Source organism: Nicotiana sylvestris, chromosome 12 (genome assembly GCF_000393655.2).
Source record: "Nicotiana sylvestris chromosome 12, ASM39365v2, whole genome shotgun sequence".
NCBI classification, from domain to species: domain Eukaryota; kingdom Viridiplantae; phylum Streptophyta; class Magnoliopsida; order Solanales; family Solanaceae; genus Nicotiana; species Nicotiana sylvestris.
The window spans coordinates 12,266,241-12,282,208 of record NC_091068.1 but is presented as its reverse complement, the minus strand read 5'-3'; the positions used below and the strand labels follow the sequence as shown (position 1 = coordinate 12,282,208).

Sequence of the window (15,968 nt, the reverse complement as noted above, 5' to 3'; positions counted from 1 at the left end):
AAAGAAAACAAAGACCGCTTGAAAATCATAAAAGGCAAACTTAGGTGGTATTCTCTCATATTTTACACACTTTAGAGTGATATTTGATTCATACTATAATTAGAACTGAAGCAACTTAATTTGTAGGAGTTTAGGGCAAAATTCGTGTCATATTATAATTAGTTTGAATATTACAATTATATCCACCTCTACCTTGCTCTTGATTAATATATTAGTAATATTTTTATCCTTCAATATTTATCAAATACCCTATTTTTTACCCCAAGTTGGAGTGCTTTCTCTCTCGGTAATATATTAGCAGCATATAAATATCTGCTGGTTAACACGAGATGCATGTCGGCCAATCCGAAATTAGTTTTTATGTTTTATTTGCGATAATATTTTCCTTTTCCCTATTGTTAGTAGGAGTAATTTTGCACCTGCTTACATTTGGAGGAATTGCTCATTGGCTGAATTATCACGGATTTTTGGGTAAAAGACCGAAAAGTAAAGTGAAAAAGAAAGCCCTAGTAGAGGTATGTGTAAAATCTGATTTTAATGGTGTTTTATAAAAACAAACTGGCAATACAGTCAAACATCTTCATAACAATCTCGTTTGTGTTGAAGTTTGGCAAAATGCCAAAGTCCCACATCGGTTGGGAGTTAAGTTTGGGGGGGATTTTCCCTCTATAAAAGAAAACAATTGGTATCAGAGCCAAGGTACTGTCTAAGTATGCTCTGTGGTTGCAGCATAGTCTGATCTTCCACATCAGAAAAGATTTATCTTGGTAACTGAGTCAAGGTTCTGTCTGAGTATGCTCTGTGGTTGCAGCTTAGTCTGATCTTCTACATCAGAAAGGAAATAATCTTGATTTGTGTCGTCAGCTATTAAATAATATTTGTGTCAAATATGGGAGACAATAAACAAGAAGAATCTACATCAAGTGTCAACATTTGTATCTTCTCTCTTTAGTATTATTTCACTTGTATTTTTAGAGTGGAATAAAATATTGGTTGTGTCCGAGGAGTAGGCAAAATTAGCCGAACCTCGTAAATTCTGGTGTTCCCTTTATTGTTGTTTTATTGTCTTATTTATTATTTGGTGGTTGTCATAATTTTTGGTATAGTAGTTGTGACTTATTCACACTATATACATTTGGCTTCCGCAACAGTTTGTTCCGAAATTTTTTGGTTGTTGTAGTGAAGTGCTTATAAAAGACATATTATAACATAATATAATATTCGGTTTCGAGAATAACGTGACTTTTACATTGAATGGCTATTATATAAGAATGTTGTTATTGAGAGGTCGTATTATAAAAAAGGCATCCTTTTTCTATAGTTTTTAGTAGTAACTGCTATCTTCATGAGCGAGGGAAGATCATCCTTTAATTTTGCTATTTTTTTAGGTTGCGATACATGAATTTTATAAAATTTCTCCTTAAATTTTTTTGCTGGCACTTTTATGTAATTAGGTTTATGATGCAAAGGAGGATTATTTCAGACAGCTACCAGATGATGTTTTGTCTACCATTCTCGCACATTTGACAATAACAGATGCTGTTAGGACGAGCATTTTATCTAGAAGGTGGAAATATCTCTTTGCCTCTATGCCTACATTAAGACTCTTGCAATCACAATCGTTGTCCTTACTATCAGCAAAAGTTCTTGACAGGAGTAAATAAGTTATTACAACTTTATTCAGGTCGTAAGGTGTCTGGTGTTACTATAACCTTTTGCTTTTGGAACAAGTTTTCTAGTGAATTTGACAAATGCATGCATTCTATTTCAAGATTAAGTGTTGAAATACTTCGTCTTTCTTCTGATCGAGGCGTTATTTACCCCTGCCACTACCCTTACCCCATCCGCGACCCCAACAAGGTGTTTAAATTTTCTCTTGAGCTCCTCTCTGAGTCTCAGGCATCCTCATTGAAACACTTGATTTTATGTTATTGCATTGTCCAGCCAAGTTTCAGAGTCCGTCTTACCTCTCTCAAGACCCTTACTTTGCATGATGTTATATTAGCAAGCGGACAACTTGAGGGTGTTTTGTCCTCTTGTTTAAATCTTAACCATTTAAAGCTACAATTGCAAACTTCTTTATAAGTTAGTCATATCTGGTACACTAACATCCATTGTTTTCTTTGATTGTGGTGAATTGGAAGAGATTGATCTTCGAGCTAAAAATCTTCGTTTGTTTGAGTGTATCTTCTGTAGCAAAGTAAGATTTTATTTTTCATCTGTTCCCATGTTGGAAAATGTAATGATTAGTGTTCATGGAGCTGATGTAATGCCATTCATATTTGGTGATTTTGCAAGAGATTTACTTGCTCAGGTCAAATCTTTAACCGTTAAAGCGATTTATGATCAGGTATTTGACGACATCTTCTCAAATTACTTTGGTCTTAGTCTTTTTAAAGACCCTAATAACTTGATGTGTTCTATATTTCAGATAAAATACTTCCCAACAGAGATACTAATATTCAGAAACCTTAGGAAACTAAACATGGTACTTGTGCTCACGGACGACTTTGACATAGTCAAAATTTCCCCTCTTAGGCGCCTGTCCTCTTCTCTGATATTTGAATGTTGTGGTGAGTTATCCATATTCTTCTTTCTTCTTTTTTTTTCCCTTCCCTTTTTTGGATATTGTTTGCTTTTCTATAATATGTTGGTATGTCCACATGAATTAATGAAGAAAGATAATATGATAATTATATGACCGTTCCGCTCTAGTCATGTTTACACCGATAAAAAATATTACCCTCTACCGATTATTTTTAGTTTAAGTGGTTGAGTGGGCGGCTATTTCGGTTAATTCTTCTAAAAAATATTACCCGATGAGGTTGGAGTTGTTGTAACTGAATGAAACACCTCCTATAGTTGATTTCCAAGAAACTTTTTTTGTGATCTATGACATAATGAACTACTTAGTATATTCCTCGGGGGTCATTTGATAGAGGGTAAAAGAATAGCACTGAATAGGGTGTAGTAGTAATGTTGAGATTAGTTATGTTCAGATTATTTCTTGGTTTGGTGTATTAAAGGTTTTGAAATGACAGTTCTATCTTTGTACATGCTTATCCATGTATTAAAACCAATGATATTGTTAATGCCATGATTTGTTATGTATAAGAATAATACTGAATTCCAGTTTGCTTAACTACATAAGTCATAGTTGTATTCAAATAGCAATATATTGATATTATTCTTGTTATGATCTCAGCAATCGAGGACAACAAGGGAAGCAAGAGGAAGTGGCATAATTAGGCCTCATTTATCTCCTACATATCACACTGAGCTAAAAGAAGTGAAATTTGGAGGATTTGTTGGAACAGAAGAAGAGATTGAATTTGTTGTTTATATTCTGAGAAGTGCAATGGTACTTGAACAAATGTTACTCGGCCCATGTTTTAAATGGTATTGTGGTAGTGGTATATGGGAGGAATTGTCGGGTTTTTCGCTTGATGAAAGAAAACGCAACTCAATCCAACAAGAACTACATGGGCAAGCTATCTCTAGTAATGCCGTGGTGATCATTCAATAGGTTCTAGTAATGGGTGGTATTCTAGTAATGTTTTGAAGGAAAACATTCTTGCACTGCAAATGCACATTTTCTCTCATTTTTTATTCTTCGTTTGAATAATATTAGTTTCTCCATTCTTCGTTCGTCGTTTGGCATGTCAAATATTATCTTGGTGCATTATAGTGTTGGTATATGTGGCTTTCTGTTGATATTAAGAACGAACAGTTCTGTATCTCCTCTTTCTTTCGTTAGCATTAACTGGGATCAGTGGCGGAGCCAGGATCTCCACGAAGGAAGTTCAAAAAAAAAATTGTAGCTAGTGGGAATTGAACCCATGACCTTATGTAAAGGTTAAACTCCCGTGACCACTAAACTACACTTTTGGATTGTGTTAATGGTGTTCAAAACTTAATATATAGAGATAAAAAAACAGATTTTGTCTTATATATACAGTGTAATTTTTCGGCGAAGGGTGTTCGGGTGAACACCTTGCGCCCCCCTAAATCCGCCCCTGACTGGGATTGATAGAATTGATGTTCTTGTCGCAATACAACAACAACAACATACACAGTATTATCTCACCCCATAGGGTCTAGGGAGGGTAGTCTGTACACAGACCTTACTCCTACCTTGTGAAAATAGAGAGGCTATTCTTGTCGCCATGTGCTAGTTTAATGAGTGACGTTAAGACGTTAACTGGTTGCAATGTGCTATTGTTATTGTTCTAGCTGTTATTAGAGTGACAGTAAGACTTGACGTTAAGAGTTGATAGAATTGTTGTTCTGGTTGCAATGTGCTAGTGTTAATATCTTGCTACTTCACAAGGTAACAACTCTCAATTCAGAACTTTAACAACTGAAAGATTTAACATGTTTTTCTTATATGGCCTTGGGCAATCCTGTGTTGAGCTAGCTTTTGGGATTGTATTAGGCCCAAGGTCCATTTATCTATTACCTCCCATTCAGTCCCAAATTTAGCTTTCTCTGCTTTCAACTGATATGTCTCCTTTTTGTTAGGATTTTGCCCTGAATTTTTAATCTATTAGCACTCTTTTTCTGGGAAAAAGACTCCTAAAAGGAGTAAATCTCTTTTATCTGTCTTACCCTTTTCTTGGAAGAGAAGTTTTGTACTTCTATATTGACATTTTCTTATCATAACAAGAACAACAATGATAACCTAGCTCCACAATGTAGTCTTTATAAGAATCTTTCTTTTTATAGTAGTGATAGATCATATGTAGGTCGATTGATCAATTCATAATAAATTATTATGCCTAATTTAGTATATTTTTCTTTTATATTCTGATTTATCGTTCATCGAGCTTTGCATTTTTAGCTTTCGCATGAACCATGTTATTTCAATCCCATCACTTTTCACTTTCTTCCTTTTCCGCTCTAATTTTATCAATCTCTGCTGTTGCTTTAGCTTTGTTTCCGGAATGAGCAACTCTTGAGCTTTGTTTTTCATAGCCTCCATTGTTTCTTCCTCAAGATTGATGCATTTTCAAGATCATCTTTCATTTTGCTGATTCCTTCCCTTCCTTGCTACAAAATTGTTCTCTTCAATTTTACCTTTTTTTTAGCAGCTTAGGGATCTCTCTTTTTCCTCAATATGTAGCGTATTGTATTGTATCGTATTGTTACTTTAAATATAATGTTTATTTTGATTATTATTTGAATTATTGTATCATATAGTTAAATCTGTTGTTATGTAATGACAAAGGACCCTTAATATATAACGACCGATTTGGTATGATTACGATATTATCTTGCTCCCCCCCCCCCTTTTTTTATAGTAATTTGGCACTTACTAGAACTCTATTTTACTGCAATATTGTAGTCTTATTTTTCAAATTGTTGTTGTGTGGCTTTATAAAACGACGAAAAATGATACTATATATTCAAACGTTATATTCATTCAAATAATACAATACAGTACAATACGAGATAATATATTAAGTAACAATATATAATAACCGTCCCAACAAGTTATTAATATCCATGTCTTACACTTCAAGATCATTTTTCTTCACAATTATCTACGAAAACTTGTAACACGTATACTTTCTATAGCATGTTAAGATCATTTTCCTTAACGAATATCCCATGAAAACCATAAGGAACGCGACGAGGCAATTTCACAACAGCGACAATTTCAAGATCAGGAGATTTGGCATCCATAACTAAGAAACTTGATTCTCCTGTGCTCTCATTATGCATATAACAAACCACATAGCCATCATCTTCATCAGCTGTTAAATTGTTGGTGTCCTTTGCTACAAAGAATGGCTCACTACAAAAACAATTTTGTCCAAATATTCTTGTGGCTACTATGCAATCACGACGATCAGTTTCTGGTATGGACACATCCAATTTTACCACACCTATTGCTTTTGGCAAAGGGTTTCCAGTAGCTGCATATATATACCTTAAACATAAGGGAAAATTTACAACTGTTATATATCATCCACACAAAAAAAGGTTAGTTTCTCATTTTTTAACGACATATAAATTACCTATGCATGAAGACCAGGTGCGCGAAGCTAAGTGAGCGGAAGGGGGTTCAGAACCCCTTCGTCAAAAAACACTATATTTATATAAGGTCAATTTTTTTCTTATATATATATATATATATATATATATATATATATATGATGTTTGAATCCTCTTAGCTTTGTTTTTTAAATCCCCTAAGTGAAAATCCTGCTCTGCTAGTGACGAAGACAACAAGGTTCAAATAGTTTAGTACTAACTTTCATACAGAGGTGAAACCACCTCAGAAAAACATAAATTACTGTGGTACGTACTTGTTCTTCTTGCCAACGTAAGCCGAGTTGATAACTCCTAGGTCAAGATTCCTCGTTGACACGGGATGTCTAGTTACCATCCCGGTGTTAAAGTTTATCTTTACTTTCTCAAATGAAGAATGTGTCATGTCCAATCTTTTCAAGAAGTGCTCTACCGATATTACATTTGGCGCAATCATCTATCGTATCACCGTCATCTTCTTCCCATGCATTAATTGCATGCACAATATTAAACCCTGGAACTTCAAACCACTTCATTTTCGACTCGTCCATGGCATAACGAGGAATCACCCCGAGGCGAGGCACTTTTCTCGGGTTAGAACTCATCGGCGAGCCCCCAGTGATGAGCGCAAAAAGGTTCATTTCAATTTGTATGTCAGGAAATATGGCATAATTTTTGGTAATAGCAAAGTCATGTACAAAAGATGGACGTGTCATAGAGAAAATTGGTACGTCACAACTTTTGGTCCCGTTAGGGTTAATTCTAAAATAGGTTAAAAATGGAGATATTGGACCGTAACAAAAAGCAAAAGCCTCCTTAGTTTCTGGATCAATTTTGGGATGTGCAGTCATATTTGAGGAAATATTTCCATAAAAATCATGGCGACCAATAGTTATAATATCACCATTTGATACTACTTTTATAGGATAAGGAAGATCAGATTCACAAAGAGCAAATAATTTGCCTCCAAATAAAGCTAAGCTAGTATTTGCAACTCTAATACCTTTTATGGGATCGGAATCGGAGTGTCCAATAATCGCGCGAACCAAAGACACAGCTCTATGACTCACAGATGCAGTGAGGCTATTAAAGCCAGAGAAGATATTAGGGTAAACTAGAAAACCTGCTTCATTTTCTTCCAAGTACTTGTCAGTTTTGACGTAACGACTACAATATGTAGCTTTACCTTGAGAAATTTTAATAGAGTGAAGCATTCCATCACCATCAAATAGATGAAAAGGTCCATGAGGAATAAATTGTGGATTAGGACCATTTTCTAATGAAAGCGCCGTTAAGACATGAAGGAAGGGACCCTTTTACAACCTCGCATTCTGTGGGAGAAAGTTCGTCCACAGGAGCATAGTTGTCAGAGAGAACATACTTTGGATCAACAAATATATGTAATTCAAGAACAAACTAACAAAATTCATTCGTAATGTTTTCTTTACAGCTATTACACTTATTTTCTGATCATATTTGTTGTTTAGTGCCACTTGATTCACGATAAAATTCATGGGCAATGAGGTGCATGTCTTAGTGTCTTGCCTTACACTGAAGCGACGCGAAGCGCCCTCCCTGAGCTTTTCTGAGCTTCAGGGCTTAAGCGCGCTTTAAATGTGCCTTTTGACAACACTGTTGCAGCATTATCTGATCAAGATCCAATGAATTTCATAGCAGCAACAAAACCATGCACTCAAAACCAAATCCAGATACTCACAAGAACCCACACCATTCAACCAGCGTACTGCATCATCCAATTCTTGAATGACATACCATTGCAAGCTCATTGTACAGTCATGAAATGGGTTTTACCAATCGTTTTCAAGCTCTTCCGCCTGTAGATGCAAATCCAAAGTGACACATCACCATGGTTTGGCAGCTCCACAGGGTATGAGGGATGACTTGAGCTGGCAACAACAGCTTGTTCAGAGAAACCACGACTTGTAATATAAGGTCAACCTTCTGCAACAGAAGATACAGCTGCATAACCCAAGCGAATTCGATTTGGCAAAGGCCTTGCAATGAGACTGTCAATCACCCAACCTGCTACTTCACCATCATTTTTAACATGATTAAACTCTCTCTCAACATACTCCAAAGATATCTGCAGCCTTCCCCCAGGCCTGCAGTCATTAGCTACACTGCTCGACTTGATTCCTGCATTTTTCTCCAACCAGTACAGGTAATTGACATGAAACAATGACTTCAACATATCTTGTGGCGATGAACTTTCTTTCAGCACAATCTGCTCCAACAGTGCAAAACAAATGTAAAAATGTTAGCTAAGCATGAGGTCAACCCCCCCCCCTTTTTTCCGTCACGGCCCAAATCTCACCAATGAAAAGGAAAGCAGAAGTTAGAGATAACGCCAGAAAATGAATGAGGAAAATTTCCGAGTGAGACAACCCTGCTAACGATCTACCCAAGCTCAACTCTCTCCCTCCCTCTCTGATATGTGTCACTCACTGGAGTATTCATAGTTTCCCGCTAAGTGAATGATTTTTATATGGGTCATTAAGTTTCTCCCTTACTCATACAGTTCAATATCTAAATGATATTTTTTCTACCAACGCTAACTCCAACAATACACACTTAAGAAGGCCAACCTTAGATCTCAATCATCAATTTTATGTGGTTCACCATACTGCTTGGTGATCGCCTTAAGGTGTTTTGGGAACTACACTGATGCAATTGCAGAATAATTGATGTACTAAGAAAGAAGAGCGTGTCAATTCTTGATCTGTTATCATGGTACTTCCTTACTTTGCTTGCCAATACTAGCTTAAAATTTTGAATTGCTTTTAACTCAACCGATGACCTCATAACTCACCACTGGTGATTGTGAGTTACAAAATGGATTCTGCAGAACCCTCCTATTTACTTTTCTCTTCGTAATTAATAAACAAAATTATTGGTCAAATGGCTGGGTTGCATCTGAAGCGGAGTTCCAATACATGAGACATACTCTCTTGAAAAAACATGAAAAGGGAAATATTATTCATTCCACCCAAAACCTAATAGGTGCTATGACTAAGTTTAACTTGCTTGAATCCCCAATATTCATAGTGAATGTCCTGGTGAGAGGGCCTGGGCCGGGGGGGGGGGGTGTTGTTTGAAAGGCCAAAATATGATCAACTGTTCCCGATAAAAGAAAGGTTCTTTAAGCAGAGCACTCAGAAATTTGAGCTCACTCTTTATTCACCATGTTTTAGGAAGTTGACACCACTTGCAGATGGTAGACCAAAAAAAAAAAACCTAGCCGGAATTTACAGGTCAGTCTAAACAAGTGATGTCTCAACAAGAGGAGCTCTAAAAGAACAGAGAGAGGTGTGTGTGGGGGGGGGGGGGGGAGCCTGTATGGATTGCAGCAAAATGTAAGAGGTAGGGTAATAACAAGCAAGCAATAGGAAGATTTACTTACACAAAATCTTCCTTCTTGCTCAGTCAAAATGTAACCTTCATTCTTGTACAGTTCAAACAGAGCAAGCACATCTTCTCGACTAGTAGCAACATCAGAAAGTTTAGAACCTAGCTGCAACCGCTGCACAATCCTAGCAGCTGCTTGCTTAGCATTGACAGAAAGCACTTCCGTTTGTGTCTGAGAAGACTACATTAATCAGAGAATATAGTCTATTTTCACAGTTTACAAGTCAAAACCAAATGATATCTTTAACCAGAAGATGGCATCAACAGAGAAACTTTTGTCCCATTCTAAACAAGGACCACAGGTAACAGTTAGGGCCATTCCTACTCACTAGGTCATCCTCGATACTCATTGTTACTCAAGATTATGCCTATCTCGTGAGTTGCTAGTTATTACATTTTTTCCTTTTGTGTTGGAATAGGTTAACTTTTCTTAATTCTTTTTACTTGTTTACAGTGTTCCTACTCTTATTTGATGTTAGTAGTTGAGCATGAACACAATGCATTTATCCTCTATATCTTGATAAAACAGTTGAGCTGACCATATATTGGCTTTTTGAGGATATATCCGTCTTTTCTATTAGCAACTTATAGAATGATATAAGAGTATCCCTGCCTCCCACGCACCACCCCAAAATAAACATGTTTTATTGCATAAACATAGATCAGAATCCCTGCAGTGTAACTTATATTCGAGGATACATGAAAATTTGTTTACATAGTAAACCATCAACACACAAGGAATAACTAAATACAGGTCCTGAAGTTTGCTCAGATGTGCGGGGAAAATGTCTTGTGAAACTAGTAAAAGTGAACGCAAACTCACTTCATGTGCTGCCTTTCGATTTAAAAGAGCAGCTGGGAAAACAGGCTCCTCATCATTGACCTCTTTAACTGAAGGAACCAGACCACTGAGCAGATACTCACTGAAGACTAAACCTGTCAAAAAATAGACACGCTAACATAAGATTAAACAAGGACAGATTAAGTGACAAGTCTCAACTACTTATTAGAACCTAGTAAGAATTCTATTAAATTAAAACAACAAAAGATTGGGCAGGATCAGCATACCTAGCTAAATCATCAAAGACCTGTAGATTTCAATTTTTTTTTCCATTCTTTCTTCCCTTTTTCTTGTGTATGTGTTGTTGTTGTTTTTTGTTTAGGGGGGGGGGGCGGGGGCGGGGGGGGGACTGCATATTTATTCATTCTCAACAATTCTTGAATTTTCCATCAACTGTTGACATATTGTTAAATGTGTTGTCCTTAAGCTTTTTAACCTCTAGCTTGTCTCCCCCTTAGCAAGTCTATACAAGAGCATGGAGTGCCAAAAAAAACACAAATAACTCAGCTTTATCTCTCTTTTTTTCCCTTCCGCTGGTTACTAGATTTATCTTCTTTTCTCCATTCTTTTGTATTGTCAGATTTCGATAAATTGGATAGGTTCTTTGACGTACTATAGCTATCAGAAGTATCCAAGTGCACATGCTTACATTGGACACTTTTCCAGTGGTTAATAAATAAAGTCAATATCTATAATCCGTAACCAAATTGTAATGCTAATGTGATCAACGCTGCAAAGTCATGTCAATGCATATGCACATGTTCCGTAACTAACCACCATAACATCTTCACCTTTACTTATCTTACACATCATTCAGGATAGAAACCTACAACTAGGTCTGAAATGTACTTTCCAGACACTAAAGTGATTGCATTATAGATCATGTCTTGAACACTCATTCTTTTTTTCGTTTTTTTTTTTTTTTTTGATCAAGATCTTGAACACTGACTCTCTCAGTAGAAACAAAAAGAATAGGGCACTCTAGTATAAAAGAATTGACTGATATCAGTTTAACCCACAAAAAAAAGCATAAAATACACGTCCTAGTGCTTTTAAAAATTGATTGATTTTATCTTAAGATATAATAAATAAAAAAGAGAAGTAAGTACTTGCTCGATAAGGATTTAAAGTCCTTAGTTGAATGGACTGATATGACTTCAGATTACAGAACATGTGGATCCAAGTTATCACTCCAAAAGAAGCAAGAGCAAGAGATGTAGAAGAGCGGGTGCAGTTAGCCAGTGCAATGCCAAGCATGATTCCAACTCCTTTGCTCACCATTCCTTGAGCTTCACCCTTTGCAATCACCTGACATTAGTAACTGATTCAGAATAGAAATGTTTTTCTTCCAGTAACTCCTCACAAAGCATATGCACAAATGTAGGTACAAGTGGTTCTTCTAGGGGAAAATTTTATTTTGTGTCTCATACAACTGACACTAGTTGTATGAGGCAACTTTTTTGTCTCACAGTTTTGTAGACCCAGATTTCTGTGGACCCAGAAGTGTAAGATTGGGGTCCACAAATTTGTGAGACAAAAAGGAGCCTCATACAACTAGTGTAAGTTGTATGAGACACAAAATAAAACTTCTCTTCTTCTAGGTAATCAAGAGACAGGTTGGAACATAAGAAATTTCATGCCCCAAACATATTTTGACAACCAAAGCCAGTATATAGAAGTAAAGAAATTACCTCAGCGAAATTCCTCTGAGCAGCAAAACCCGCATAGAAGCAGCTTCTTGTAGCAGCCTGTAAGCCAAAGGTTTTTGTTTATTGTTGTTTATTGTATGAACCTTAATCTCATTTTTTTTTCTATTGGGGCTAGGGGAGGGATTTTGTGTGTGTGTGTGTGGGGGGGGGGGGGGGGGATGATAAAATCCAATTGGTCCCTGGACTGAAAGATATAAATCACATAAATTAATGAAACGCCTAAGGGAATCTTGCAGTACATCTTTAAGACACAATACCAGCAATATATAGTTCATTTGCAGTAACAACATGCTGATCAGAACCTTGCCCCTTTTTAATCATGATTGGATACATACTTGGCTTAAAAAATATTACCTGGATTAATGAAGCGGCTGATCTCCCTGCTCCAGCAACAGCTCCGATAGGAACAAACAGATGTGGGAAGGCAGGGGTCAAAATCTCCAGCCCATAAGCAGCATTCTCCAAAAGGTCTGCAAACAGCCTCCAGCTCTTAGGATTGACATCAAAATGCCTGCCATAATTTGACAAAAGAATCTTGCTAAGATATCCAATGCCATCCTTAAGCACCCAATTGACAGCTGCAGCAGTAGGAATAGCTCCTTTCCCTAATCCAACGGCGTAAAGTAAGGCCTACACAGAACAAAGAATGAAAATCTATCAGCAGCTCTCCTATGAATTTCTTCCTAAGATGATTCAAGACAGCAAAGGTGAATAAGAAGAAAAGAAAAAACAGAAAAACATATATGTAATCTATTTGACTTTCGTCCGGACGGGGTGACGAAGTGGTTGACGAGATAGGGAGTAACAACTTGGAGATCCCATCCCATATTCGAATCCCAGCTGCAATACTCAATGCGAGTTTAGTCTCCTCCAACCTTGTGTGCCTAACCTTTGCTTGTATGCATACTCAGTAGATTAGTAGCAGTGCACATAAGCTGGTCCGAGCATAAGTGTTAAATAACAAAATCTATTGGACTTCCACTTTAGTCAACCACTAGACTCAACTCAGCTTCACCCCAATCCCAAACCACATAGCTTCAGGATAGATAAATCATATTTGTTGATTTCTTCTTTTTTAATGCAGTGGTGTCCAATACAGCTTGTGCACCTCGACATTCTACCAAGTACCTACTACCTTCATTCTCCACCAATATAGGTACTAGGTAATTCTACCCATCAAGATGCAAGTAGATGGGAAGACATTTGAATCACCGAAATCATATATATTGATTTCACTGAATCATTTTTCATGGTATTTGCAATAGCGAGACTAGTTTTACTCTAAACGACAATCTATCTACCTTTCTCTTTATCTCCAGTCCTAAGGCCGACTATGTCTTATGAACTCACATTTTGCATATGTAGTCAAACCACAAAAAAACATGTGTATCAAGTTGCATTGGTTGCAAAGGTTACAGTTGACAAGAAAATTAACGCAAGAGAAGGAATACTACCTGGGTAGCAAGAACACCACTAATTTGTGCAGCAACACCTTGAACCCCTCTCCAGATTGAATACTCCAAATAATCACTCGTCACACTCTCCGGAAACCCCTCAGGCAACAGCAAATTCATCGTTAATTCCTTGCATTGCATCCACAAATTTGAAACATAACCACTACCCGAAGAGAAGGAGTTAGGGTTAAATAACAAACGTGACCACATTGTCTTCGGAAGAATAAATTCATCCTTTGAATTATCCAGCTCAAGTTCAATCCGCCTTCCTCCTTTAATTTCATACACAATTTCTCTACAGTTTTCTTCGTTTTTTGTTTTTGCTTGTACGAACGAAGCTAATATTAAGCAGCACGTAATTGAAGAAGAAGCTGATACGAAGAACAATAGCAGTGGCTTACATGATAATATAGAATCAATAATAGAACTATCTTCGTTACGGGAAAATGGAAGGAGGAGGAGAGGAGATTTTTTGTTATTAAAATTGAAGAAATTGCTCCACCAATCACCGCCGCCTCCATTGTCACCGCCGCCGCCATCATTTCCATCAGCACCGCCGCCACTATGGTTGTTGCTGCAAGCTGAAGGGCGGCGAAGAGACAGGTTGTGGATTTTAAGGGGAGTAAAGCGAGGAGAGTGGTTTGCTGTGGTGGTAGAGAAGAGCGTGCCGGCGGTGGTTTGCGGAGGAAGAAGGGAAAACGGCGCTGAAGTTAAACGGGGAAGGGAGAGAACGTGGCCGGCGTAGCTCATGACTAGAATGTGATTCGTGAAGGGTTGTTAGGTCGCGCTTTTTTTTTTTGGAATTCGTTTTGGAGCGTTTTTTTATTTCTTTTTTTTTTTCGGAAAAAGGTTTCAAATTTTACCGCAATTACACTCTCGGAAAAGGTCCAAAAATATCCTTGAACTATTTGAAATAGCTCAAAAATATCCTCCGTTTATTTTTGGTGCCAAAAATATCCCTGCCGTCTATGTTTTGGCCCAAAAATGCCCCTAAACCGTTAGTTTTGCTATTGAAGCTGACATGGCAGTCCAACTGGGTTAGAATTGCTTCCGTGGTCGTCCACCTAAGCAATCCATATATGAAAATTATTTTTTCGGAAATTTTATTTTTCTAGAATTTTTTAATAAAATACAAAATCAACATTTATTCTGAAAAAAAGTAAAAAAAAATCGAAAAAAAATATTTATTTCAGAATTTTGTAATTAAAATACAAAATCAACACTTATTCCGGAAAAAAAAGTAAAAAATTTACGAAAAAATTATTCTTGATTCGGGTTTATGAATTGATTAAAAACTCCATTGTTCTCTTTTGTGAATTTATGATTATAGATATCGAGAATTCGTATAACCGACCCCAACTTATTTAGGATTAAGAAACCAGTGTCTTTGTTGTTGTACAAATAAAGTTTTAATTTTTTTCTTGTAAATGTTGTGTGTTAATTATTTTTTGGGAGCTAAAGAATGGGGTTGAAATTATACAGGGATAATGTTCCAAGACATAACTACGCTATTACTGGATTCAAAAGCATTCAAAGACATAACTCTGAAATTCACAAATTAATCATAAATTCACATAAGAGAACAATGGAGTTTTTTTTAATCAAATCATAAACCCAATCAAGAATAATTTTTCATAAAATTTTTACTTTTTTCTGAATAAGTGTTGAATTTGTATTTTAATTTAAAAAATTCGAAATAAATATTTTTTTTCAAAATATTTTACTTTTTTCAGAATAAATGTCGATTTTATATTTTATTAAAAAAATTGGAAAAATAAAATTTTCGAAAAAATAATTTTCACATATGGATTGCTTAGGTGGACGACCATGTAAGCAATTCTAACCTAGTTGGACTGTCATGTTAGCTTCAATGGCAAAACTAACAGTTTAGGGACATTTTTGGGCCAAAACATAGACAACAGGGATATTTTTGGCACCAAAAACAAACGGAGGATATTTTTGAGCTATTTTGAATAGTTCAAGGATATTTTTGGACCTTTTCCGTTACACTTTTGATCCATTTATATTTTTGTCATAAGCAAAATAATCTTGTACTTGTTACATTTGAAAAATGAATTCTGTATGATCTAAAATTTAAACTTTATATTTAATTCAACTTTTAAAACTTATAGTGTTGAATCTGATACTCCTATGTTATGAAAATAGCACGGGTTAGTCAGTTTTCGAATTGGTAATTGATAAATAGCCACTATTTTGCTGTAAAGCGGAAAGTTCCAGCATAATATACTAGAGATTGATGCATATGTATATGAACTTACAACATATTATGCTGGAACACCAACACACGGAAAGTTCCAGTAACTGAAGATTGGAGCACATGTGTATGAACTTCTAGTATATTATGCTTGAATATTTTCCGGATTTTGAACAGTATTTTCGTTCAGATTTATCTTTACATGAAAAGTGACTAAATTTTGATTACTTTTGAAATTGTGACTATTTTTCAATTACCACTTGTAAATTTGACTAGTTTTGAATTTCACC

The 15,968-nt window shown here is 36.2% G+C and overlaps 1 protein-coding gene and 1 pseudogene across 2 annotated transcripts; both read right to left on the bottom strand.

Annotated features, from left to right (window-relative positions):
- Positions 1-5,538: 5,538 nt before the first annotated feature.
- LOC104240375 (probable carotenoid cleavage dioxygenase 4, chloroplastic) lies at positions 5,539-7,820 on the bottom strand (annotated as a pseudogene).
- Positions 7,435-14,253, bottom strand: LOC104240372 (protein root UVB sensitive 1, chloroplastic). Of its 2 annotated transcripts, none has more exons than XM_009795214.2 (7): positions 13,464-14,253; positions 12,364-12,639; positions 11,992-12,048; positions 11,410-11,608; positions 10,283-10,395; positions 9,455-9,640; positions 7,435-8,278 (listed from the first exon to the last, which is right to left on the bottom strand). In XM_009795214.2, exons 1-7 carry the CDS (start codon positions 14,211-14,213, stop codon positions 7,988-7,990), a joined length of 1,872 nt encoding a protein of 623 aa, XP_009793516.1. In that variant the 5' UTR covers positions 14,214-14,253; the 3' UTR covers positions 7,435-7,987. The 2 variants fall into 2 exon arrangements, with proteins under 2 accessions (XP_009793516.1, XP_009793517.1); XM_009795215.2 differs by having other exon boundaries at positions 9,455-9,631.
- Between the last annotated feature and the right edge of the window lie 1,715 nt (positions 14,254-15,968).

Excerpts from the sequence above, each read along its gene's own strand:
- LOC104240372 (XM_009795214.2), bottom strand. The coding sequence starts at position 14,213 with ATGAGCTACGCCGGCCACGTTCTCTCCCTTCCCCGTTTAACTTCAGCG. Across the intron at positions 10,396-11,409 it reads TTTAAATCCTTATCGAGCAA|GTTTAGTCTTCAGTGAGTAT; the intron begins GTACTTACTTCT and ends ATTTTTTGACAG. Across the intron at positions 9,641-10,282 it reads ATCGAAAGGCAGCACATGAA|TCTTCTCAGACACAAACGGA; the intron begins GTGAGTTTGCGT and ends TGATTAATGTAG.